At 53.4% G+C, this 25,636-nt stretch overlaps 2 protein-coding genes across 6 annotated transcripts in view; one reads left to right on the top strand and one right to left on the bottom strand.

The window, feature by feature from the left end:
• FCHSD2 (FCH and double SH3 domains 2) overlaps positions 1-4,515 on the top strand; it is a 187,898-nt gene extending 183,383 nt beyond the window's left edge. The window contains exons 19-20 of the mRNA XM_079789208.1: positions 354-436; positions 2,420-4,515. Coding sequence (XP_079645334.1) covers positions 354-436; positions 2,420-2,503 — 167 coding nt within the window. The 3' untranslated portion in view covers positions 2,504-4,515. The remainder of the gene's footprint in view (positions 1-353; positions 437-2,419) is intronic.
• On the bottom strand, positions 41-25,498 carry ATG16L2 (autophagy related 16 like 2). 5 transcript variants are annotated; one of them, XR_013814433.1, is made up of 18 exons: positions 25,159-25,498; positions 23,436-23,535; positions 22,323-22,425; positions 18,593-18,666; positions 18,068-18,319; positions 17,874-17,939; positions 17,438-17,554; positions 16,329-16,391; positions 15,644-15,752; positions 15,167-15,272; positions 14,185-14,255; positions 13,846-13,917; positions 13,609-13,729; positions 13,200-13,305; positions 12,060-12,428; positions 11,838-11,939; positions 11,338-11,526; positions 41-59 (listed from the first exon to the last, which is right to left on the bottom strand). XR_013814433.1 is itself a non-coding variant. In XM_079789211.1 (18 exons), exons 1-18 carry the CDS (start codon positions 25,274-25,276, stop codon positions 11,439-11,441), a joined length of 1,866 nt encoding a protein of 621 aa, XP_079645337.1. In that variant the 5' UTR covers positions 25,277-25,498; the 3' UTR covers positions 11,336-11,438. The 5 variants fall into 5 exon arrangements, 4 of the variants coding, with proteins under 4 accessions (XP_079645337.1, XP_079645335.1, XP_079645336.1 ...); XM_079789211.1 differs by lacking the exon at positions 41-59 and having other exon boundaries at positions 11,336-11,526; positions 12,060-12,107; positions 12,279-12,428; XM_079789209.1 differs by lacking the exon at positions 41-59 and having other exon boundaries at positions 11,336-11,526.
• Positions 25,499-25,636: the final 138 nt, after the last annotated feature.

Raw genomic sequence — 25,636 nt, 5'->3', positions numbered from 1 at the left:
TAAGGGTTCTCCTGGACACTGGTTGAAATGGGTTTTCATTCAGAAATTCACTTGTTCACCTGAACGGCAAACAGATCTGTATTAGCATTCTCATTGCTCAAAACCACAAATAGCCCTAGCCGGGTTGGCTCAGTGGATGGAGCGTTGGCCTGCGGACCGAAGGGTCCCGGGTTCGATTCCAGTCAAGGGCACATGCCCAGTTTTGGGGCTGGATCCCCAGTAGGGGGTGTGCAGGAGGTAGCCAATCAATGATACTCTCTCATTATTGATGTTTCTATCTCACTTTCCCTCTCCCTTCCTCTCTGAAATCAATAAGAAAAAATAAAATGAGCTTCTTTGGTTCCTTCCCTTAGAAAATAGCGTCCATGCCGAATCACCGGGCTTCTCACAGGCACCAAGGCAAACTCCTGAGACCTCATATGGCAAGCTGCGACCTGTAAGTCTCTTATCGGGGAGGGCTATAGAGTGCATAGTTCTTCCAAATTGAACATTAGAAATTAGTGTTTCCCCATGGTCCTTGTTTTGTTACTAATTCCCCCATATGAAGGTAAGAAGGGTTTGGGAAGGTAAAAAGTTCTTGAAAGGGAAGAGTATAAAAATCAACACATTGCCCGGCTGGTGTGGTTCAGTGGTTGAGTGTTGACCTATGAACCAAGGGGTCACGGTTCGATTCCCAATCAGGGCACATGCCTGGGTTGCGGACTTTATCCCCAGTGTGGGGGGTGCAGGAGGCAAACGATCAATGATCTCTCTCATCATTGATGTTTCTATCTCTCTCTCCCTCTCCCTTTCTCTCTGAAATCAATAAAAATATATATTTTTTAAATCAACACATCTTAGAAGGTCCAGTCTACATTGGCACTTTTTTCTGAGCCATGGTGAGATTCAGGATGATGGCTGTGTAAGTGTATTTAAATTGTAACAAGGTCTGTGAGCATCAACATGGTCTAATTGTGACATAGAAGTACTTTTTTTCCAGCAAGCATTTATTGAGAACCTATCTTCCAGGCCTATATTTGCAACTTTGAGGGACACTGAGATGAAATAAGATATACTTCATGCCCTTTGAGGTTTGAGAGCTTCTGTGTTCAAAAGAATCTACTCTTAAATAACCACCTCTGTTTACTCCTCACTCTCTGCCTGCCATCACCACCCCCCACCTCACTGTGAAGCAGCTCTTCCCAGGTCATGACTTTCACATGCTAGTCCACTACATACTTTGCAGTTTTATTTTCCTGGACCCCCTTGTCAGCATTTGGCAGTATTCCTTGAACCACTCGCTTTCTTTGGCTCTGTTGAGTGTCTTGTAAAGGACTTGGTTCTTGATCCTAAATGTGCTAGGCAGCCAATTGTAAGGTTGTAAGCAGGACAGTAATATGACCGGTTTTACATTTTTAAAACACTCCTATGGCAGCTAAGTAGGGAATGAGGAAGGTGGCAGAATGGACATGGGGAGCCATTAGGAGGCTGGAGGGGCCGGCAGATACAGACTAGAGAGAAGTGGGCTGATGTGTTGCACCACCCTTTCCTGATTTGCTTTCTACCTCTCTGGCCCTTCCTTTTCATTGATCTCTGCTGATGCTTCTTAGGATTCTGTCCATGAATCCTCTGGAAGTCATTAAACTCACTCTCCTTGGGTAATGTCATCTACTGCCACAGCTTTGACAACTGTTTATTTACTGACAACTCCCCGATTTATAATTGCCAATCCGATCTCTTTCCTGAGCTTCAGACTTGTGGACATCTCAGAGTGTCTGTACCAAAAGTACTCTGGTCTCCCACAAATAGTCATCACCAAATCGTGCCATGTTTCCCTCGGAGACAGCTGTCAGTCTTTCCACTTCTCTACTCCCCACTGCTGGCGCAGTTCAGGCTAAGAGCAACTCTCATTCAGATGACTACATTATACCTTTGCCCTCCTCCACTCTTTTCTCCAAACTGTTACCAAACTCATCTTTCCACACTCTGATAATGCTGTTTAAAGTCCACCAAGGACTCCTCTTTGCCTACAGAGTAAAGCTCAGATTTCATGACTTAACCTCAGCTACTTCTTCAGTATTCTCTCTTGCAACTCTCCTGCTAAGGACATGCTCCAAGGTTTTCAGTTCTCCAGGCACTGCTGTTACTTCCAGCTCCAGCCTGTGCTGTGGACGAGCCTTTTCGGGCCTCAGTCACTCTTGTGCCCATGAGGCTTTCAGCTAGGCAAGACCCTGATCCACGGGTTTCACATGTAATCCAGAATAACTCCTCCTCAGTGGGAAAGAGTGAAAATTAGGTTGAAAGAATAAGTTCAGAACATTTCTGAGACCCCTCTGGGGGCCCATGTCCTTGGATAAATGACTGGTTGGGGTTTGGATGCTTCATTCAGGCACTGAATCCAGAAGCTGATGGACAGTTTGTGTAATTGTTTCCTGCTCAGGTCCGGGCAGCTCCCCCTCCGCCTACGCAGAACCACCGAAGGCCAGCAGAGAAGATGGAGGATGTGGAAATCACACTGGTGTGATGATGGGTTTGCCCGGCTATTACTGCTACAATCAAGGTCAGGCTTGGAGTTTGGCCAGTCTTGTTTTTTAGGCACCTTTGCATGATGATGATGACTCTTGAACAGAGCAAAAACCAGGAAGATTATATGTGACTGGGTGGCCTGGTGGACTCCTCCCACATGTTGAATATTTTGTGCCTTTTTTTTTGGTCATTTTCTATGTCATCTCTCCTACCATAGCACAAATCCTAGCGGGCCCTCCAAACAGAGAGGGACAGCCCTCGTGCCTAACAGTGTCCATTTTTATATGAGACTCAAGACCAGGCCTCGTTCAGGCACAGTCACAGAGATGCTGATCGTGTGCACTCGTACAGTATATTACTGTGGCCACAGGATGTGGCAAAGATTCTCATCTTCAAGTGGCTTTCGCTCGTCTGGTTAAAGTTTAATCAGATCATGTTGGCTACATAAGGAAGCAGGAGGGATTCCAGGGAGGCTGGCTCCTCCCTGCAGTTAGTCCCCAGACTGAGAAACAAGTGGACTGGACTGCCCTGAGTCTAGCGCCAATTGCATTAATGCACATCTCTACCACAACTAATGGATTTAAACAATAACAGTGTCTTTTGTATTAATATTTATGCCATTCATTTAGTATTAGTGGAGCTAATATGGAGGGGCTGAACTAGCAGCCAAATCTTGTCCATCACATAGGGTAGTAGAAAGGAGGCTGCGGCTAAGGCAGAAATGGAGCTTCCAGATCTGAAATGAGCCGATTTAATGTTCTTTTTGCATTTGGGTATTTTTTCATCTTAATTTTTGCAGCACGTACTCTTCTGACCAGTATCCTTAGAAACTGAATGTCTAGGTAAATTGGGGACACACACTTGCCTTGTTGAGCTTCTCTACTGGAGAGCCGCTGGCATCGTTTTATTCCCAAGTCAGTGTACTGGCCCAGCCAGCCAGGTTGTGACCGGCCCAGCCCAGCGGTCACCCTGACAGAAAATGCCGCTTCCCAGGTCCCACTGACATTTCCTTGGGAGGAAGAACCTGTGGCTCATGGAGGAAACCAGCTTTCCATGAAAAAGGACTAAAGGACTGCACACCCTGCACAAGTGCAAATGGACAAGGAAAAGACAAGTTCTCCGCATCACGAGGAGAGCCACGGGGAATTCCTCCACGGGCCGGCAAGCCCACAGAGCAGGTGTCCCAGAGCCCTCTGCCGGCTCTCCACTTCCTATGGAAGGTAGGGTGTGTTACCTAGGGACGAAGGGATATTTGCCAGTTGCTTTTTTTTTTTTTTTTTAAGAAATCAAATTTGCAAAATTTAATCTAAAAGTTGTATTATGCTTTGAAAACTCCTAAGACTCTAGGAACTTGAAATGCTCGCCAAATGTCCCCATGGGAATTTTTAAGGTCATAGCTGAAGAAATTTTCAGTCTGCCATTTGATCATTTCAGAGACAATACCAACTGTTGAATTTTCTCCATGATTTGGGGTTTGTTTCTTTTTTTGTGTTTTTTTGTTGTTATTGTTTTTGCATTTCTTAATCTGTTGATCTATTTGAGGTCTTTTTGTGTTATCAAACTTATTCTTAAGTTTAAAAAATAAATTAAAAGGGTGGGTTTTTTAAGATTTTTGCCTACATGTTAAATATCTTCAAAGCACTTTAAAAATCTTCAAAGTGCTTAAATAAGGCAGTTCTTGCCACCCAGTCTTATATTCTCTCTCTAGTTAGCCAAATTGTCCTTGAATCTGGGTTTTCCACATTCTCAGAGGGTTATTTGAAATTTTGTTATATTTTAAATATTTTCTGGAAGAGCTGCTAATTTTATTTTAAAAAATCAAAGTTGTAAAAATAAGCCTCCTTTTTAAGAAGAACTCCTCCCTCCAGGACATGTAACCCAGCATCACCGTGCACAGGGCCGGCTCAGAGGGAGTGCCTCTGTGCAGATGTGCTTTCTTTACGTAAAGTGGCTGTAAAAAGTTTGTATTTATTATGTATAAAATGTTGAATAATAAAAAAATGGAAGTAAGTTTTCTAAGTTTACTTTTAAAGACACACTCCTAGGCCCTTCTTTAACCATGTGACAGATAGAGGTATCTGTTAACCCATCCGTGGGACAAGCAGTTCCTGATGCCACCCACCTGCGAGGTATAACATTCTGGATACTAGAGACAGTAACAAATAAGTTGTGATCTTGCTTTCAAGGTCCTTCTCAGGGAGTGGGGGACAGGTACACACATGACGGTACTGTGTGACATGTGCAGGGAGGGAGGGGAGGACAGTGTGACATGTGCAGGGAGGGAGGGGAGGACAGTGTGACATGTGCAGGGAGGGAGGGGAGGACAGTGTGACATGTGCTGGGAGGGAGGGGAGGACAGTGTGACATGTGCTGGGAGGGAGGGGAGGACAGTGTGACATGTGCTGGGAGGGAGGGGAGGACAGTGTGACATGTGCTGGGAGGGAGGGGAGGACAGTGTGCTAAGGGAGCGGAGCATGGAGCTGATTCTGCAGCTGCAGAACAAGAAAGCACTGAAGTCCCCTCAGAGGATGTAACTGCGGGCTTCTAGGAAGTGGGAATTCTGGACTCCTCTGCCCTGTCCTCAACCTCCACCCTAAGGAGTAATGAATCAAGCAGGGATCGATGGATTCCTGGTTAAAGGCTGAGTCCCTCTGGCTCCCAGCTGGCCACATTGAGGGTCAGGACTCGGCATGTTTGGGAAGAGGCCTACAGCTCTCTTTCCAGAGCTGCACACGTGATATGTATTCTCCCAGATATTTTCTGGCCATAAAACTCATACCTCTCTATACACATTGCCTTTTTATATATGTGGGATTATATAATACATTTAGGTTTACCTCATTCTTTTTGAAGGCTACATTATAATCCATTACCTGAGCATAACTTTTTTTAAGAGTACTTTATTGATTTTTTGAGAGAAACATGAATGTGAGAGTGCAACATAGATCGGCTGCCTCCTGCACGCCCCCTACAGGGAATTGAGCCTGCAACCCAGGCATGTGCCCTTGACCAGGAATGGAACCAGCAACCGCCCGGTGCATGGGACAACGCCAAACCAACTAAGCCACACTGCCCAGGGCTGTCTAGTCATAATTTAAATATTCCTATAGTGATGAGTGTTTAGGTTGTATCCATCCATTTGCTATTAGAAAGTTAAAATTAACATCTTTGTACATAATTCTTTAAAATTTGTTCCAGTAAAAATATTGGGTAAATTTCTAAATATGTAACTTGAGAGTCAAAAAGGTATTGTGTTTTTTAATTTTTTTAGATGTTTTTGTTTTTACTTCTCACTGGAGGATATTTTTTTCCATTGATTTTTAAAGAGAGCATTGATTTTAGAGAGAGTGGGAGAGGAGAGAATCATCAGTGTGAGAGAGCCCATCGATTGGTTGCCTCACGCACAAGCCCCAACCGGTTGACTGGAATCGAACCAATGACCCTTCAGTTCATGGGCTGACGCTCTAACCACACTGGCCAGACCTAATTTTTGTAGACTTTGCCAAATTGGCTTCCAAAATGATTGCATCCATTGACATCCAACAACAGCATTGGAGGTGACAACATGGACTTTGGAGTCAGAAGGTCTGAGTGAATTTCTGGCTCCTCTTTGACCGCTGTGGGAACTGAGCCTCAGCATACTCATCAGACATCTGAGAGGAATACTATGGACCCAAGGACGACACATAAAGTGAGCAGCACGGTGGTCACCACAAACGTTCCTCATTAACCTCTTCCACATTCAGCGTCCTCTCCTTCAGAGTCCTTGCTCCTCCTCCACCTCATGATAACACAAGGTTGCCATAAGGCCCAAGGGGAGGTGTGTGTGAAAGTGCTTTACCGTAAATATGAGAAGGGTTGTGCACATTAAATGCCATTTCCATCTTCTGCCTTCACCTGCTCATGAAAAGCTGCTCACCTTTGAGACTGCTGTTGGCATCGGAGGATCAGTCTGTGACTCAGGAACAGAGTTAAGCTAATTGCCCCACCCTAATGTCAGAGCTACATTTTGGCCTCCTGCATCACAGGAACTAACTGTAATGCAGTCAGGTTGGAGTCACAGCACATCACCTGGATCCCTTTCTTCTCTGACCCTCCACCACAGCCCACGTCCACAAGCCGGACACAGACGCAAGTGAGAGGGCGTTATCCGGTGGATGCCCTTTCCCTCCAAGCTGCTGCATCCCCAGCTATAAAAGGCGTGAAAACAGGTGATTTCCAAGGACTTTATCCAACTCTCTGTTCTAGATAAGTTTTCTTTGTAGACGCAGAGTGAGAATATCGCACCAAAAGGCTGCAGTATTTGAGAACAGACTCTCACACAGAGACTTCTCCGGATGGCCAGAAATGGGTAAATCCAAGCCACTGCACTGTCCCCTGAGACAAAGCAACCCCTCAGTTTCCAGGTTGGGATCGCATCCCAGGCTCCACTGGCTGCCCAAGGAGCCCAGCTGCAGCTTTCCTTGTGGGGCCAGTAACTGCCTAGACCTCTCGGAGTGGCCTTATGACAGAATCTGGCTGCTTGGACTCTTTGCATTTATTTTGCTCATTATGAAGTTGTTTTTCATGACAAAAATAGAACCACGTTACAGAAATGTTAGTTAAGGGGGAGAATTATCATGTGTCCCAAAGTCCTACAACTTGACACAACCAGTATGTCTCTTCCTAGACTCTCCCTGTGTTTGCTCTGTTACTGCTTGACCTGCCAAGAACCCTGTGGATGCCAAAGAGCGTCTTGTTCCTGGACCCTTTTCCTGGTCCCACTGGCCAAAGAACAAATGTACTTCTGCGGAATGTTTTCCTGGAATCTGATCCTGAAACAGAACAGAAGGGAACCTACATCCCCTCCACACTGTGTGCTAACCTCCTAAGCATTCTTTTCGTTCTTATCACCCACTTGCTCCTGTGAGGGGCAAGGAAGATGAGTCAAACGTCCTGTATTCAAGTCCCTGAGCCGCCCGCTGAGCTGTGAACTTAGGCTCCTCCCGTCACCTTGCTGAGGCTTGCTTTCCTCACCTATAGAGTGAGGATGAAAAGGTAATACAAACGCCTTTAGATCCAGGAGGATCAAGTAAGATGATGTACAGATAAGCTGATAATAATTTTGACTAGTGGATGTTCATCCTGAGAAAGAAAACAGCCTTGCACTGATGTGGTCTGAGTCTCAGGTGGGTCCGTGCCTGGGGCCGCCAGGATTCCTCCAGAGAACATCATCCAACTGCTATTTGTCCTGTCAGCAAACTGGCTGCTCCAGTTTCCCAGGGGGAGACTCAGAAATGGCAGACTGGAGCCAAGTGTCTCCCAAGACAGGTTCCTGACCAGGGGGCAGTAGGAGCCCCAAACTAGGGTCTCTGCCTCTCGGGTCTCAGGCTCATGAGGTCTGAGATTGGGCCGGGCAGGCAGAGGACGCGGCACTCACACCAGCAGGACAGCCCAGTGGGGAGCTGTTCGGTGAGGTCACCTGTGGTGAGGCCCACAGTCGTGGGGCGGGAGGACTCAGCTAGGACACTCCATGCCCTGGAAGACACGGATTTGCCCGAGGCCTCCCAGGAGACCAGGCCAGCCCCTCTGCAGAACCTGAGTCCAGTTTCCAGAAAAGCGGGACAGGCCTGAGTTCTTACCCTGCACAAGGCCCTGCCCCCTCCCTGGGAAGCAGCCTGAACATCTGAGTACTACCTGGACAGTACTCAGTACTGAAAACCTGAGGACCAACTACTGAAAGCCTGGATCAGTGTTCAGCACCAGGGCTCTACCCCCACCTCCACCGAGCAAGGGCTGCAAAGACCAGGTGCAGCCTTCCCAGCCGCATCCCCTGGGAGCGTTTGCCCCACTCGGCCTTTGCCAGCCGCTTCCTCCAGGCCCACCTCATCCCCAGAACGTCTCTGGCTCCTCCAGGAAGCATTCCTTCCAAGTAAGTGAAGGTGTGTGTGCTCCCTCAGGTGAGGCCACTGTACCCCAAGGGTGTGCTGTCAGTTTGGCCCATGGAGAGGAGGCTTAAGGGGAGCGGAGGGGTTGCTGTCCCAGGGGTCGAGTCAGATCATTTCCTGAGCGCCTGTTCTGTTATCTAAGCAGTCTTCGCTGCCATCCTGTGAGGGACTTGCCCCAAACAGTATAGCTGATAACCTCCTGTTTACCTCACTCCTGTGGCCCTGCATGTCCCTTACTTCAAAAGACACTAACCCTCCAAGCTCAGGCCCAGGGCCCAGAATGGAAAAGAAGATGCAGGGAGGAATCACCCCCTGGCAGGGGGTACACCACTGCGACATGGGTGGGGGGATGCCGTGCAGCTCTGCCTAACTGGAGCCCAAATTCTCTGGGTTTTTGGTGTGTGTTTTTAGTATAATAGTCACAATCCAGCTGTGCTAGCTGTGTGACCTCACATCACGTAACCTCTCTGAGCCTCGATTTTCTTATCTGTAAAATACCTACATCACAAGGTGGTTGGGAGGAACAAATAAGATACCACAGGATGCCCTAGCCGGTTTGCTCCGTGGATAGAGCCTATGGACTGAAGGGTCCCGGGTTCAATTCCGGTCAGGGGCATGTATCTGGGTTGCAGGCTCCTCCCTGGCCCAGGCCCTGGTTGGGGCGCATGCAGGAGGCAACCAATCAATGTTTTTCTCACACACCGATATTTTCTCTGTCTTTCCCTCTCTCTTCCACTCTCTCTAAAATCAATGGAAAAATGTCCTTGAGTGAGGATTTAAAAAATAATAGTTTTAAAAAATGATACCGCAGGGAAAGTGCAGAGCACAGGGCCTGACACTTAAGCACTGGGCAATGGTGGCTCCTGGAAGCACTGGTCTTTCTGGCCATGAATCCCAGGAGGCAGCATGGCCTCAGCAGACACTAGGCAGCTGGTGACTCCTGCTGGCCACCTGGAGCCAGGGCATGCGGGCTGGGCCTCTGGGAATTTTAGATTCGAAGAATGCTGGACTCCAAGTGTCTTCAACTGTTGGATTTGCAGTCCATGAGTAGAATTTAGCCACTTAAACATTTCCTGAGGCTTTCTCTGTGCCAGGTCTGACCCCAGGGAATACTTCCCATCCTGGTCTCTTCCAAGAGTTCTCTGCTAAAGATCAAGGGAGGCAAACACAGACTGGAGCACAAACCGGAGGCGGGCCCCTGGCCAGCCTGGCAAGTGAGGCAAATTTGAATTGGGGACTGGAGGGAAGAGAAGTCTGAATAGAGAGAAAACCACATGTAAGACACATTCAGAGTAGCAAGGAAATGAAGATGCAGCTGAGGCCAGCAGGGTAGATTCAAGGGCTTTGAAATTCAGGCCGAGAGTCTCTCTGCAGGCAGCAGGGGAACTCCAAATGGTTGAACATGTGGCCATGACACCTTAGAACGTCACCATGGCAAGGAGGGGGCTGGTGGGGTAACAGCAGGTCTAGAAGGTGGCCTGCAGTGGCAGCAGGGTTGGAGAGGAAAGAGACACGGTGGCCCCAGGCCTCGGTGCCAGAGGATATGCAGTGTGAGGGGAAGAGGAGCTTACGTGGGGGGAGACGAGGCCCAGGAGGCAGCTGGGTATCTCACCTAGAGTTCAGGGGACAGCTGGGCGGCCAGGAGCAGTGAGTGATCTGGGAGTCAGCAGATTTGGGTATTTAACCAACACACAGTCTTTGACATATGCCAGGAGCTCTACAAATACTAGTACCAGCACACTGGGGCCTTACAACAATCCTTGAGGTGTATACTATCGTCCCATTTTACAGAGAAGGAAACTAAGGCACAGACGCTAAGTAACTTGCTCAAAATCATTCAGCTGCTCAACAGTGGAGCTGAGATTCCCACCCAGACAGTCTGGCTGGAGTCCAGGCTCTTAGCTCTCTGCTGTCCATTCTGGAAATGGTTTCCAAAACCCTGGGACAGGCAGAGATCCCCAAGGGAAACTCTGTAAGATGATAAAGGAGGAGGCTTAGGTTCTAGAGTGAAGCCTTTGACTCAGCTGAGCAGATCCCCGCAGGTCAGCCCTCATCACTCCGGACAATGGCCGTCCTGCTGGCCCCTCCGCCATGCCCCAGGAGGATGAAGGAAAGGGGGTCCCCAGGCTCTACCCTGTTGGGTCTACCTTGCACTTCAGCGGCATATTGTAAAGATTAAGTCAGATGCCGATGTAAGCGACGACCCAGGCGCAAGCCCAATCCACTGCTACCCTCCCAGACACACAGAGACCATTCCCCACCCCCTCGGGCTCTGCCTCTGGAGCAAGAACTTGCCTGGTCTAAAGGCAGGCCTGTGTCCCGAGTACTTGGCATCCCTCTCCAATTCGTTAGGACCCTTTCTACCAGGGCCCTTCTGGGCTGCCTCCCCTACTCCCTCCTCGGACTCCCACGGCCCCTCCTCAGCCTCAGTCTACTCTGAGTACCCCAAGGAAGGCCCAAGGTGTTGGCTCGGCCTCGGGACCAGCATGGACCAAGGGTGAAGTTCCCACGGCTCCAAGAACCACTGCCCTTTGCTGCCTCTGGCCTTCCTTCATGCCGTCTCCTCTCAGACTTGAGTAGCACAGAGGCCGGGCCAGCTCTGCCCAGTCCTGTGCCCGAGGAGGAAAGGGGGCCAAGCCTGCATTTCCTGGAGCCGCCGGCCCAAAGGCCTCTCTGTTCCCTGAATGCTGCAAAGAGGCAAGCTGACACCAGTTCAGATGTAATTTTTTTCCACTTTTGGCGGAGAAAGTGAAGACACAGAGATAAACAAAATGTACTGTAATACCGCCGCCCCCCCCCCCCCAACCCACACTTTGTTTTTAAACAAACAGGCCAGGTCCTGCCAGGCCTTCCTCCCTACAAAATGCCCTGAGACCACCCCACCCTGCCCGCACCCCGCCCACACCTCACTGGCCACTGGCCCTGGAGCTCAGTGGAGAGGGGAAGCTGTTCTCTGGCTTCAGGCTTGAGATGAGAGCTCCAGCCCCGGCGGGGGAAGCCATGGCACTAGTGCCAGAGCACAACCTTCCTGGCCTGGTCCACGCTCACCACGTGGTTCCCAGAGCAGCACCAGGCCACGGCGTTGACAGCAGCGCTGAGGAGAGGGAGGGCCAGGCTTCAGGGGGGTGCCGGGTGGACCTGCAGCCTGCGCTGCCCCTCATTACCGAGCCCATTTCCTTCCCTATAAAAGGCTCACGGGACTACGGTGACGATGGACCCAAGTGCATGTGAAAAGGTACCTTGTGAACAGTAAAGGGCTCTGGGAGATGGAAGATAGGGACACAAGGGCTGGGGACTCCAGGGCCCAAGCATGTCAGAACCTGAACTGGGCTCGGTGGGACTGGAGCCGGGGCAGCAGGGGTCCTGAGGCTAGCGTGGGCAGGTGGGTGTGGTGGCCATGCTCACCAGTGGGGTCCCCGCAGGCTACTCTCCAGTTTCCCAGTGTCTACGTCCCAGATATACAGGGCTCCGTCCCAGGAACCGGCCAGTGCAAAGCTTCTGTCTGGGCTGCAGTGGCCACGGCACAGCAAGAGAGAGGAGGTCAGAGGTGAGGACCCACGCACACTGACACACAGACACAGTCGGGTGGGCACACTTGGGCATAGGCATGTGCTCTCACATACACACCTGAACACGGCTTTGGTCCAGTCAGAACCGCACTTGAAGCCATCAGCTCTGAGGACAGACAGTTGGGTCAGAATGGAGGTGGCCGTCAAGGGATGGGGTACCTCAGCAGGCCCTGGTCCGGGAGGGCCCCCGTTGACAGGCCCTGGGGAGCCTTTCATAGGGGACAAGAGGCCCAACTGCCCCAGCCAAAGCCACAGGCCGAGGCCATGAGGCAGGTACCTGAACACCTGGCGGATATTGCTGAATCGCAGGTCGATGACCTTGAGTGTGTTGTCACGGGAACAGCTGAGCAGATGCAGCTGATCGTGGCTGAGGCTCAGGGAGGTGACCCGGCCCTGCACAGGGATGACCTGTGTGCAGCGGGGCCCCCTAAGGAGCAAGGACAGAGATGGGGATGAGGAGCAGCCCACCCTGACAGGGCCACTCCTGGTCCAGAGGCACCAGGTCTCAGAGCACTGGGGCCAAGGCTGACAGTGACTGATCTCCCACGGCAGCCAGCCCCCTCCAACGGGACCCGGAGAGCCCCTGAAGCCCGTGGGTCACCAAAATAAGGTCAGAGGGGCCCAGCTGGCATGGCTCAGTGGTTGAGTGTCAACCTGTGAACCAAGAGGTCACGGTTCAGTTCCCGGTCAGGGCACATGCCCAGTGTGGGGCGTGCAGGAGGCAGCCAATCAATGATTCCCTCTCATCATTGATGTTTCTCTCTTTCCCTCTCCCTTCCTCTCTGAAATCAATTTATTTTTTTAAAAGGCCAGAGGAAACACACATGAAAGACAGCAAGGGTGTCCAACTACAGACCAGTAAGGGCAATCACTGCAGACCAGTAAGGAGCAGCCTGGGGCAGGCCTGGCACTGGCTTTTATTACCATTCGAGCCCAGTGTTGGGCTCTTAGGTTTAAAATACAACTAAAACTTTTGTTGCTTTTGATTAAAAAGTGGTGACTATAGGAAAAGGGGTTTCTAGGTCTTGGCTGCCAAGGCCCAGGCAGTCCTGTGGTTGGAAGGAGAACCCCTGAGTGGCAGAGGTCCAGCAGCTAAGCCCTCCCGGGGCCAAGCCCAGCACCAGGGCTCCACGGCCAAAGAAAGGAAAGAGAACATGGGAGCCCTGCCGCTGCGCCTCCGCCAGGCACAGCCTGTCACCTGCTGTCCCAGAACCGGATCTTCTGGTCATTGTGGCCACTAATGATGATATGGTCCCCACACACCACGTCGTTGCAGTAGGAAAAGACATCGATGGTCCTCGAGCCTAGGGAACAAGGAGCAGAGCCCCAGCCTCAGAGAAGTCGTCAGGAGCCAGCCACAGACATATGAGAAGTTGAAGCCCTGGAGCCTCCCCAAACTAGAACCCGGGCCCCCTGCTTCCCAGCGCAAAACCCAGGGTCACCAAGAAACTGACAGCACCAATGGGGGATGGGGGAGGGGCCTCGGGAGGTGTCACACCAAATGCCTGTGCATCTTGGAAACACTCCCAGAGCAGGTCAGGGTCCCTCACTGACCAGCCTGGGGGGTGAGGAGGGTGTGGGCAGGGGGTTGGGGGGCTGGGCCTCACAGTAGGCACGGCCGAGGTCCCACTCCTTCACTGTCCGGTCTCGGCTCCCAGTCACCGCCTGGTGCCTCGTTAGCTTGAATTTAGCAGCCGTCACCTTGTCTGTGTGTCCAGTTAGTGTCTCCTACCCCTCCCCCATCCCAAATATGGATCAAGGGCATGGCCAAGACTCCATAACACCCCCCTCTAGGCCCAAGGCATGACCCTGACCCCCAGGCGGCCTCCCCAGTCAGACCTCACCTTGGACTGTGCCTCTCCCACCTTCCAGAGCTGAGCAGCCTGACTGTAAGTAGCTGCCAATACCTGGGAGCCCTGGAGAGAGGAGAGTAGGAGAGGTCACAGACCTGGGCCTGGCCAGAGGCAACATCCCTCCGGCCAGAGAGCTGGGACAGGGCCGCCTTGAGGCGTCTCACAACCCAGGTCCCCCAGGCAGGCAGAGGAGCCTCTGGCCCAAGGAGGAGGATTTGAGGGCCCAGTTCTAGGATACCCATGTACTTCTAAGTCCAAGAGCCCCCAGCTGCCTAGGGTAAAGCTGGCGGGAAGGAAACATCCCATGCTACTAGGGCAAAGGCCTCTCACCGAGGGGTCAAAGTCCACACTGGTGATGCTGCTACCAGCTCCTTCAAGAGTTTGGTTGGCCTCCAGGCGACCTGGGGGAACCAGGGGAAGATACAGTGCAATGAGGTCACTAACCTCACGAAAACAAGGAGCTGAGATGGAGAATGAGAAAATCAATCTTTCCCAATTTAGGGACAGAATTGGGTCTGTTCTGGGGGCCTGGGCTGCACCTTCCCAATCTGCCAGCAGGGGGCGCCAGAGGATAGCTGGTCATTTCACTGCACTAAAGAGGACTAGAGAAAAGGGACTGTCCCTAGGTCACACAGCAAGCCAAGGGCCAGGCCAGCTAGAGATCTGACTCCTCAAGGAAGCCCCCAGGAGCTGGCTGTAACTTCCCAATACCCACCGCCCCCCCACCTCTTCCCCTCCCCCACCTCACACACAGCCCAAGGTAGGTAGCTAACATTGGTTTCTTACTGAGTTCTGAGCGTTCCAATGATAACAGAAGTGGCCTAGTACCCAGTGGTGTGTCTCAATGGTTGAGCATCAATCTCTGAACCAGGAGGTCACAGTTAGATTCCTGGCCAGGGCACATGCCCAGGTTGCAGGCTCAGTCCTCAGTGTGGGGTATACAGGAGGCGGCCGATCAATGATTCTCTCTATTCATTGATGTTTCTCCCCACCCCACCCCACCCCCCCTCTCTCCCCACCCCCTTCCTCTCTGAAATCAATAAGAAATAAAAGAAGTGGCCTAGAGAACCCCTCATCTCCTAACAGGGACCATGTGAGCTCAGCCCTCCTCATCCTGCAGGCCTGGACCCCAGAAGCTGGAAGACTCCATCTTTCTTCAGAAAAGCAAGCTCAATACTCTTGCCAAGGAATCATCTGGCCACTGCCCATAAGAATATTCCACATGAGGAAACATAAAGAGGTCCAAGAAACAAGCTGAGGGTGTGGTCTGGAGAGAAAGCATAGGGTTGGCCTGCAGGGGAGAGACCCTCACCTCCCACAACATTCCAGAGGTGAATGAGGTGGTCGGCCCCTCCAGTGGCCAGGAGGCTGCCATTGGGAGCGAAACGAACTGCATTGACCTCAGAAAGGTGGGCATCCTGTAGGAAAAAAGGAAAGATTGGTGCCCCTGATCCTTGCCACACAGGCCTCTTTGTGCATGCTCACAGGCTCTCTCACATGCACTGCTGCACACAGTAGGGTCTCATCATCTCTGCCTAGATCCCTGCAACAGCCTCCCCTGGCTGATACCCCATACTTCCTGACTGGCCTCTTGGGCTCCCAGCCTCCTCTCTCCCTCTCCAGCCCATGCCCCTATTATAAATGGCTGAGGGGCTCCCACCACAAGCTGTGGCAGAAAAACTGCTCCTGCTGAAGAGCCCAGCCCTGCTTCCCTGGCCTCCCTGGACCACTCCTGGGGCCCACACTCCCCATATCAGCACCTTACGCATGTGGCCCAGCTCCTCCTCACCAGCACATCCTGAGCCCAGGTAGGAAGTCGGGCAGCCACGCACACAGGGATGCTGTGATATTGCTGCTCAAACGCTCCCCCAATTGAGTGTCCTCTCCTCTTCTTGAAACTGGGGGGAGAGGAGGGTCAGGAGGGCATTCAGTAAGTTCCTCTGAGGCAGTAACAACAGGAAGCAGACACAGAAGGCAACAGAACGTGGCCAGGAGGCATAGGGAGCACTGTCCCCAACCTGGCCTCTGACCCCAGGGGTCAGTGTGGAGATGGCAGGGGCACAGAGAAATGCAGAGACAGGGCAGAGTGGATGGATGCAGAGAAACCTTGGGGCTGGGGTTTCAGCCCTGGTCTTGTCACTCCTTGGTTCTGTGACCCTTAACGAGTCCCTGAGATTTCTGAACCTCGGTTTCCCAACTGAGTGGTAGCTCCTGTGCAGTCTCAGGCTGGAACTCTTGGTCCCCTGTGAGGAAATCCAATGAGGGACAGAGCCTGGAGGGTAGCTGAGCAGGGGCTGAAGATGAGGCCATGCACCCAGCTCTGCCTGCGGGGCTCAGCAGAGACTCACACAGATTGCTGGGCAACACAGATGGACAGACTGAGGTACACACGCAGACCAAGTCTGAAAAGCTGCATACAAGGCTCCAAGAGGCCCTATCCCTTCACACGCACGTCGGTGCACACGCACACTTACTGCAGGAGCCCCTTTACCACATCCACACAGCGGGACAGCGTCAGGGAGGTGGCGGAGGCAGACCTGGGGCAGAATCGAGAGAGACGTGCTAAGGGACTGGCCGGGGGGGTGTCCCTTACTCGACCAGCAGTTATTGGACCCTACTTCGCCAGGGGCCCTGGGGCTCATAGCTTCTGGAGCCCACAATGAGAACTTGGCTCCTCGAAGATCAGGAGAGTGGCGTGACCCAGAGCAGTCCCATGAAGATGGAGGCAGACAGGGAGTTGGCAATGACGTCTCCCAAAGTTTTCACCATGATGGTAAGAACTGCCTCAGCACCCAAGTGTTCCCCAACCAAAGTTCCTGGGAGGCTAAGCGGGGCCTATGGGGGGGAGGGGGGGTGAAGGTGTCTCTGGGCTGGAATAGCATAAAGCTGAGGGCAGGGCGATGTGAGGACCTAGATGTGCTGAGGCCTCAAAGATGCTAAAGGAGAGAGTGTGTCCTGGGATGACTTGGCTCCCCAGGGCTGCCAAGGGCTTTGGGGACCAGGATCGCATGCCCCTCCCCAACGTTCCTTCACTGCCCTGAGGCCTGGGCACCAGTGACCTGCAAGGAGGAGCTGCAGGAGAGCCTTCAGCCTGGGGAATGGGGCAGGGAAGGGCGGCCTCAATGCCAGGCAAATCCAGACAAATGAGGAAACTGAGGGGAGGGGCCCGAGGGCTGAAACCCCAATCAGGTCCCACTGTGGAGCTCACGTGCTCAGAGTCTCACACGCATTCAAGTATGCTCACCCAGGCTTGCACACTCGTGTGCTCTCATATCCCTGTGTATGCACACACATGCCTTCAACAGCTGAGCCCCGGGCCTTGCCCACAGGTTCCCTCCTGGTGACACCCTTTCACCAGCCTGACACCCCACCCCCAGAGGTCTGGTCCTGGGGAGGAAAGAAAGGAGTGAGGACAGGGTTGGGGTCCCTGAGGTGGCACTGGAGGTCAGACCTGTCCTAGGAGGTCTGAGCTGTATGTACCCCAGTGTCTCTCCAAGGCCCCCTCCCAATCCAAGAGTAGGCTCAAGGTCCTACTGGAAGATCCGGGGTGGGGCTCAGCTCAGCGTTCTGGGCCAGTCCTCACCTGAAGGGCTTCTCCCACTTCTCACCAGCTTCCTTCTCTAGAAACTCGGGTTCAGCAGGCAGCGTGAGAGTCATCTCAGCCTTCTCCCTGATCCCATTGCCTAAGGTGTCTGGGTTCCTGGGAGAGCAGATGGAGCTCAGAAAGGCCAAGGGACCAGGCCAGCCCCTCCCTGTCCCAGAGCCCCACATGGTGAAGATGTGCAGACCCCGTGATACGGGGTCAGGGTGGGCGCACACGTGACAGGGCCGCGCGCTGGCTTCTACGACCACACGTGTCTGCACGGGTCCTGCGGCCTCAGTCTATGTGCCCCCTCCCCACCATGGCTGTACACATGTATATGGGTAGCCGCAGGCAGGTGAGGTATCAATGGAGGCAGTGGCACAAGAGCAGGGCACTCCAGATCACACGGGGCAGAGCCAGCATCTGAGGCTCTTACTCGCTAATGCTCACTGTCCGCTTGGCAGCCTTCTTCAGCTCCTGGGACACCAGCGCCTGCTTGGCCCTGGGGGTATAAAAACTTCCTGGTACACAGGCGCCGGACGCTGCCCCCTTCCCCAGAGTGCGTGGGCCCTCTTTCCTGGGGAAGGGGCAAGGGGTTCCCTAACGGGGGACGGGACCCAGCCCTCTGACCTCTCGCGGCGCTCATTGCGCAGGTTGCGCTCGGCGGCCGCGCGCGCCTTGCGCTGCACCAACCGCTCCAGCAGGTCGCGCGCCTCCTCCTCGAGCCTGCGCAGTGCCGCCTCCTGGAGCCGGGCTTGCAGGCGCAGCGCCTCGTAGGCCGCCCGCTGCGCCACGTTGCGCGCCCGCCGCACGTCCACCTGCCTCACTTGCTGGGCCCGCTCCTCCTGCAGCTGCGCCACCTGAGCCTCCAGGGCCGCCAGCCTGGAGCAGGGGGCGAGCCAGCGTCAGTGCCCGGGGGGAACGGGTCTCAGCTGGGGCAGACTTGCCCGCGGCCACGCGCCAGCCAAGCAGCTAAGGCAAGTCTCCCACCCAGCCTTCCCCGCTCAGAGTCCCGCGGCTCCGGGCGTTTGGGGACGAGGGGAAAGCTGTCGGGCCCTGCTGGAGACACACGGGGTCACCCGTCCCCCCTCCCGGGCTCGGAGCCCCCCCCAGAGGTGGGCGCGGTTCCCCTGCGCTCGCCCGCCGGCGCCTCACCTGCTCTGCCGCTCCTCCAGCTCGGTCTCCAGGGCGCCCAGGGCTGCGGTCTTTTCCACCACCTGGTAGGCCATCTGGGGGCGGGTAAAGGCCTCTTTGTAGAGCGTCAGCCAGGGTCTGCTCCTCCACCCACCCGCTCCCTTACTGAAAAGCAAGCTGGGGCGCAGGTAGACTTGGGATCTGGCATGGAATGCGCTGCTGTTTCGTGGAGCGATGGAAGGGACTTGGGCTCTGAAGTCTAATCCCTGCGTGTGTCTTGGCATGGCCATTTATTTTCTCGGTGACCCTGGGGTAGTCATTTAACCCCAACCTTCTGTTATCTCACCTATAAAATGGGAATGATAGTGCTTGCCTTATAGCGTAATACGGAATTATTATGAGAAATCATTTTTCAAATAATGGCAAATTTTTTAAATATAGCACTTATGTGTTCCATGCCTTGTTCTGAGCATTCTACACATATTAACTCTTAATCCCCATAACATCACTATGAGGTAGGTGATGCCATTCTCCACGTTTTACAGAGGACATTGACACAGAGAAGTTAAGTGTCTTGCCCAAAGTCACACAGCTAAATGGCAGAGCTGATATTGGAACCCAGGCCACCTAACATTATGCTCCAAGTAAAGGGCTGGTCTACAGGATGGGTTTAAGGGTTGTGGGTTCTGTCCCCCTGGCCTACTGAACAGATCCCCCAGAGTAAGAAGGAGCCCTGAGCAGAGGCACACAGGCTAAGAACAGGAATGGACTATAAGAGCACCAGGCCCAGCATAAATACCGGAGCTGCCCCACAGCCCAAGTGTGGGGGTGAGGGTTATCTTATCTGCCTCACTGAACAGTCCTTCAACAGAGCCAGGAGCTGGGGAAGCCACAGAGATCAAGTTCAACTCCCACCTTTCGGAGCTGAGGGATCAGTGGGAGAGACAGGCTCCAGACAAAGCAGTTGCCACCCGTGTGGCAAGAGGAACCTGAGGAAGTAGCTAGGCTGGGGCTCTGTTGGTAACCTGTTCCTGTGTTCTCACATGGGCGGGCCTGGTGAGGGATGGATTGAGGAGCAAGGTTGGTGCTGTCCACCTGCACTGACATCACTCCCTCTCTGCGTGGGCCTGGGGAGGGGCCCAGCACACAGGCAGGGAGACCTGCTTTCATGCCCAGTTTATAACATTTATAATTCCTTTCACCACTAAGCAATCTGACCACCACTCCCACTTCCTCACCTGTCATTTACTTGCATTGATGTCTTGGTACTCAGTTTTTGTGTGTGTGTGTGGGGGGGGGGGGGGGGTTATGCTTTTCAAAATTCAAATAATAGAGATGGAAAACAGATTAGTTGCTAACAGGAGTTAGGACTGGTTGGGGCAGAGGGATAAGTTGTGACTAAAATAGGGTAGAGAGAGATCTCTGATGATGAAATAGAGCCGTATCTTAATGTTCACACAAATCTACACGTGACAAAATCACAAAGAATTACATACAGTTCATACCAATATCAACTCCCTGATTGTGTGTGCTATAGTTACAGAAGATAGCCAATGGGGGAAACTGGGTAAAGGGTACACAGGTCCTCTCTGTACTGTCACTGCAGTTTCCTGTGAGTCTATAATTATTTCAAAATAAAAAGTTAAAATACTAGTAATAATACATGTTTGTTGTGATAATGTGAAACAGTACAAACAAAGAAAAAGCCCCTCCTCATCCCTTGGTATATCCGATGGGAGCTGACTGGTGTGTGACTAAGGAAATGAAGGAGAGGGAGTGCTGAGGGCAAGAGGTGTGGGAGGTATCCCATACACAGGGAGCTATGAACTCAGAGATAAGAGAGTGGCAGGATGTGTGTGTGTGTGTGTGTGTGTCTCCTATCTAATAAAGAGGGAATATGCTAATTGACCACCACACCCTCACAAAGATGGAGGCGCCCACAGCCAATAAGGAGGGAATATGCTAATTGACTGCCACGCCCTCAGAGATGGCGGCACCCACAGCCACAAGATGATGGCACCCAGTCCCCTCAGCCTGGCCACTCCACGCACCTGCCTCCAGAGTCCCCCAATCCCCTCAGCCCCCCAGCCACACAGGGCCGGCCCAAGGTGCAGGCAAGCCTCGAATGTTGGCTGCCCGGCCACCCAGGGCCGGCCGAGGCTTGCGCTGCCAGCAGCGGCAGCAGCAGAGGTGTGATGGGGGCGTCGCCTTCCCCTGATCGCCGGGTTATCTCCCTCCCCTGAGGGCTCCCGGGCTGTGAGAGGGGGCAGGCCAGGCTGAGGGACCCCTCCCTCCAGTGCATGAATTTTCATGCACCGGGCCTCTAATATCCTATATAATAAAAGGCTAATATGCAAATAGACTGAACGGTGGAACAACTGGTCACTATGACACGCACTGACCACTAGGCGGCAGATGCTCAATGCAGAAGCTGACCCCTGGTGGTCAGTATGCACCCACAAGGGGAGCGCTGCTCAGCCAGAAGTAACACTCATGGCTGGCAAGTGCAGCAGTGGTGGCGGGAGCCTCTCCCGCCTCCACAGCAGTGCTAAGGATGTCCAACTGACAGCTTAAGCCGGCAGTCGGACATTCCCCAAAAGCTCCCAGACTACGAGAGGGCACAGGCTCAGCTGAGGGACCCCCTTCTGAGTGCATGAATTTCGTGCACCGGGCCTCTAGTGTGTGTGTGTGTGTGTGTGTGTGTGTGTGTGTGTGTGTATATATATATGTATATATATATATCAAACTGATAATGGGGAGAGGTGGTGAAAGGCTCTTTTTTGTATTCTATGGATTTCGGTTCTCTTGAAATGTTCAAAACAAACATATTATATATTACTTTTTCACTAATGGAAGTCATTTTTATTATTAAAATATATCACTCTGAGAGCTGTATGAAGAATGGATGGGGGTGCCAAGAGAGGAGTCATCCAGGTGGAATGAGGTTAATTTGGACCAAGCCAGATATGGAATAGGGAACAAGTTGATAGATTCCGAGGCAGGATCCATGACCTGGTGACTAGCTCAGAACAGAGGGCTGGGAAGGGTCAGGGTGCCCCCCGGTTTCCAGCCCTGTGACTACTAATGGAGGGGTGCATGATCTACCTCATTCATCACTCAGTCTACAGATATTCATTAGCATGGACTGTGGAGACAAGCCCCAGGGACACAATGGAGGCAGACAAAAAGCATTCCAGGCCTTGGGGTGCTCACAGCCCAGAAGCGGGTTCAGATGTTTGAGAACCACTTCTCCAATGTCAAGTTGTAACTACAAGACTCTGGGGAGAGGCTCTCACTGGATTCCTAGCCCCATTCCCATACTAGTTAGGCAGGTGACTTGGCATGCTGACTGGGCATGAGTTTACTGGTCTATCAGTCTCCTCCAGTGGACTTGAACCTCCATAAGGCCGGGTCTTGTTTATACTGCATTCCTGTGCCTTGCATGTAGCAATTGTCAATAAATATGTGTTGAAAGAATGCAGAGTACCCGGCCAGCGTGGCTCAGTGGTTGAACGTCAACCTATGAACCAAGAGGGCTGAACTCTCACCTGACTTCCTCCAGCTGCTGTTGGAGCCCACTTCATCCTGGGCTGCCAGAGCCAAGCGAGAGAGCATCGGACTGTCTGGCCTCGAGGCACCGGACGTGGGGACTGTCCCCCTTTTGCTGGCTCCCTTGGACTGCATCTTCCTTCCCCCAAAATCCTAGATCCTGGCCCCACTACATTGTTTCTCAGACCCTTGCCCAGCCTACCTCACCACAGACCAGCCGAAGTCCCTCCTTCTCCTCTTGCCATTTCACCCTCAGAATGTCTGGTGATGGGACTTGGTCTGAGTTAGACCGCGACTCCTCCTCCCTGCCAACCAATCAGGAGAGTGGTGCTCATTGTCCCTCCATTCACCCAGGCGACGTGCACGAAAAGCCTGAGACAGAATCAGGAACTTTTTCCTAGGAAGGTGGAAGCCAGAAAGCCAGTAGAGGAAAGAGCACACCTCCAGCAATTGAAGCTGTCCATGACTCCTCAGCTCTGGGAGCCCCCCAGCCTTGGTTTCCATGGTCAGGACCCTTCTTAAGAAGCATCTCCCAACTCTGAGCCCCAACCCATTCTTGATTCTCATCTTCACTCCCTCTGTGGAATAGGTAGCAAGACCCTTTCTGTAGGCATCGGGTAAAGAACAGGGATCCAGTCCTGGCTGGGGAGGCTCAGTTGGTTAGGCCGGGTTCCAGGTTCAATCGCCAGTAGGGGGCGTGCAGGAGGCAGCCAATCAATGATTTTCTATCATCGTTGATGTTTCTCTCTCTCCCTCTTCCTTCCTCTCTCTGAAATCAATAAAAACATATTTTTTAAAAAGACAAGAGAGCCCTGACCGGTTTGGCTCAGTGGATAGAGCCTCGGCCTGCGGACTGAAGGGTCCCGGGTTCGATTCCGGTCAAGAGCATATACTTTGGTTGCTGGCACATCCCCAGTAGTGGGTGTGCAGGAGGCAGCTGATCAATGTTTCTCTCTCATCGATGTTTCTAACTCTCTATCCCTCTCCCTTCCTCTCTGTAAAAATCAATAAAATATATTTATAAAAAAAAAAAAGACAAGAGAGATAGAGACAGAAAAGGGGAAAAGATGAGTGTGGGGGTGGGAAGGGAAGGAGATGGGACAAATGCAGAGATGGACTGAGATGGGTAGGAAAGAAGAACATTCAAAGCAGCTGGCCTGGGGGAAGGCTGAAGAGCTTACATACCCCTCCCCCGGGCAGCAGACAGGGGCCAATGAGGTGCCAGGGAGAGAATGAACCCAGCATAGGCAGTGGGGGCAGGGTCTAGGCACAGGCAGCCCATTGTGACCACAACCACAAACACCCATACACTCACCAAGGGCCCTGGTAGGGAACAGGAGTGACATCGTTTGGCTCTGGCTGCAGCTTGTCTGAGAACCGGGCCAGCAGTTCAGCCTTCTCTAGGAGACGGTTATCTAGGGGTGCAAGAGGGTGAACCTGGGGCAAAGACACTTACCAGCAGACTCCAGGCATAAAGGTTCCCTTTCTGGCTGGGAAGGCTGCAGGAGCCCAGGGGTGCCAATGGGAGAGCTACTGGCAGATTGGGTTCTACCCCTTGCTTAAGGGGTGTTTATACAGCTCCACCAGGACCTTCAGCCTTGGCACAGCATCCTCACAGCACTAGCCTCCAGACCCTCCCAGGAGAAGCCCTGCTCTCCCAGGGACAAAGAAAGATGACCACCACTGGGGAAGGGTCCTGAGAAAGGAAGGGGCCAGGGTTGAACCCCCAGCCCTAGGGCAGGGCCTGGCCGCAGAGAGTGATGAAACACACAGCTCCACCTGCCTATGGACTTACTTCCCCTCCAGGGGCTCTAACTTCTGGATGAAAAAACAATCCTGACTTCCCCTGGTGGGTGGAAGGTTCCTCCCCTCCCCCCTCTACTCCCCCCCACACCCATCCAGCAGACCTCCTCAAGTTTGGTAGTTTCTGCTACAGACCCTGAAACACACCTCCTCCACCCCCACCGAGGCCACTTCCTCTTTTTTCACCAATTCCAGGATAAGGTGGAGGTGACAAGCCCAGGCCTAGCTCCACAGAACTTTCCCTCTCCAAGTCTCACCTCCAAACCCCAGCCCAGCCCTCTGGGCACTGCACTGGCCCCCAGCAAGTCTAAAGATGCCGTTTTGCCCAGCTTATGGGTGAGAAATCTGAGGCTTAGGAATATGATCTGCCCAAGACCACAGAGAAGACTGGACTTCAAGTGTGTCTGATTTCAGCCCTCTGGAGTCTCCCCAGGCCCACACATTTGCAGCCTGTGGGGGGAGGGTGGGGAGGGGGAGGGTTGGTGAAGCTTCAGCCAAGGTTAGGCCCAGTGATGGAGCTAGAGAAGTGACCAGAAGCCCTACACACAGATGCACGCCTGTTTATCTCTCTTGATCTACCTACCCCTTCCTGACCAGCTTCCCAGAAACAACTCTGACAATCTGATTCCAGGGCTCAGCTAGCTCCCTCCTGCAGCCTGGGGGCTCCGTTCTCCCTGCGGCCTGGGTTGGCTGGGCACAGAGGCACTCCAAAAACCTGAGCCAGGACCACCTACCAGTGGCAAAGCCTGAGACTCGGAGCTTCCTCCCTAGAGATTCAGTTTCACTCCTTTCCTCAATCAGCTAAAAAGTAGTTGCTCTGGACAGTCCCACCTTCTTTCACTGGGCTGTGGGGACCAAGTGGACTGACCAGGCTCTACCTGAGGGACCGCCCGGCAGGGGGAAGCACAAGAGACCCTACAAAATCAACACTGGCTGCCCGGTGCCTGGGAAGCACAGCTCATGGCGCGGAGCCGGGCCCAGAGGGGCGAGGAGAGCAGCGAGCGGCACGAGGAGGAGCTGCGTCCAGGACTGCGCTCTCCGCAGCGCCCGGACTGGAAAGGGCAGGGACGTGGCCGTTCGGAGACGGGGCGTCACCGATGGGAGCGCAGCAGGCCCCGGGCTTCGGAGACCAGAAGGCATCGGTGCACTTGCGTCACCGCCGGAGAAACCAGACACACTTTCCCGCAGCTCCATCCCCTCCACAGCCATCATCCACGCCCCACGGGCGCACTCACAGGCCGGCACCAGCTCCAGGAAGAGGGCCTTCTGCGTGCGGTCCCGCTGCCGCAGCTGCCGCACGATGTGGCTTTTCCAGCGGGCGGCGGGCGCTCCGGGGCCGCAGGGCCCCGCCATGGCCGCTCCCTCCCGCCTGTCCCGCGCGGGCAACGGCTCCTTCGAAGGCTCGGGTGGGCTGGGGCGGGGCCTCCAGGGGACTCCGTGACGACAAGGGGAGGGCCGCGGCGGGGAATCCCCGGGCTGTACCAAGGGCGTATTGGGGGGGAGACGCAATCGTGGGGGAAGCCGCCCCAGTGTCAGGAGACCCCTAAAAATTCCTCCCCTAAATTGGAGCTCCTATTGCTGACAGGGGTAGGAAGCGGGACTCGAGGATGGAGCCTCCGGGGCGGCCTCCCCATGCCTGTGGGCGCGTCCGCAGGCGGGGCCTCCAGGGCCAGAGCTCCTTAACCCCGCAGCAGCTGCGGAGCTCTCAGCTGC

This window comes from Cnephaeus nilssonii (genome assembly GCF_951640355.1).
Source record: "Cnephaeus nilssonii genome assembly, chromosome: 13".
NCBI classification, from domain to species: domain Eukaryota; kingdom Metazoa; phylum Chordata; class Mammalia; order Chiroptera; family Vespertilionidae; genus Cnephaeus; species Cnephaeus nilssonii.
The sequence above is the reverse complement of the archived record's forward strand: the minus strand, read 5'-3'. Positions and strand labels throughout refer to the sequence as shown.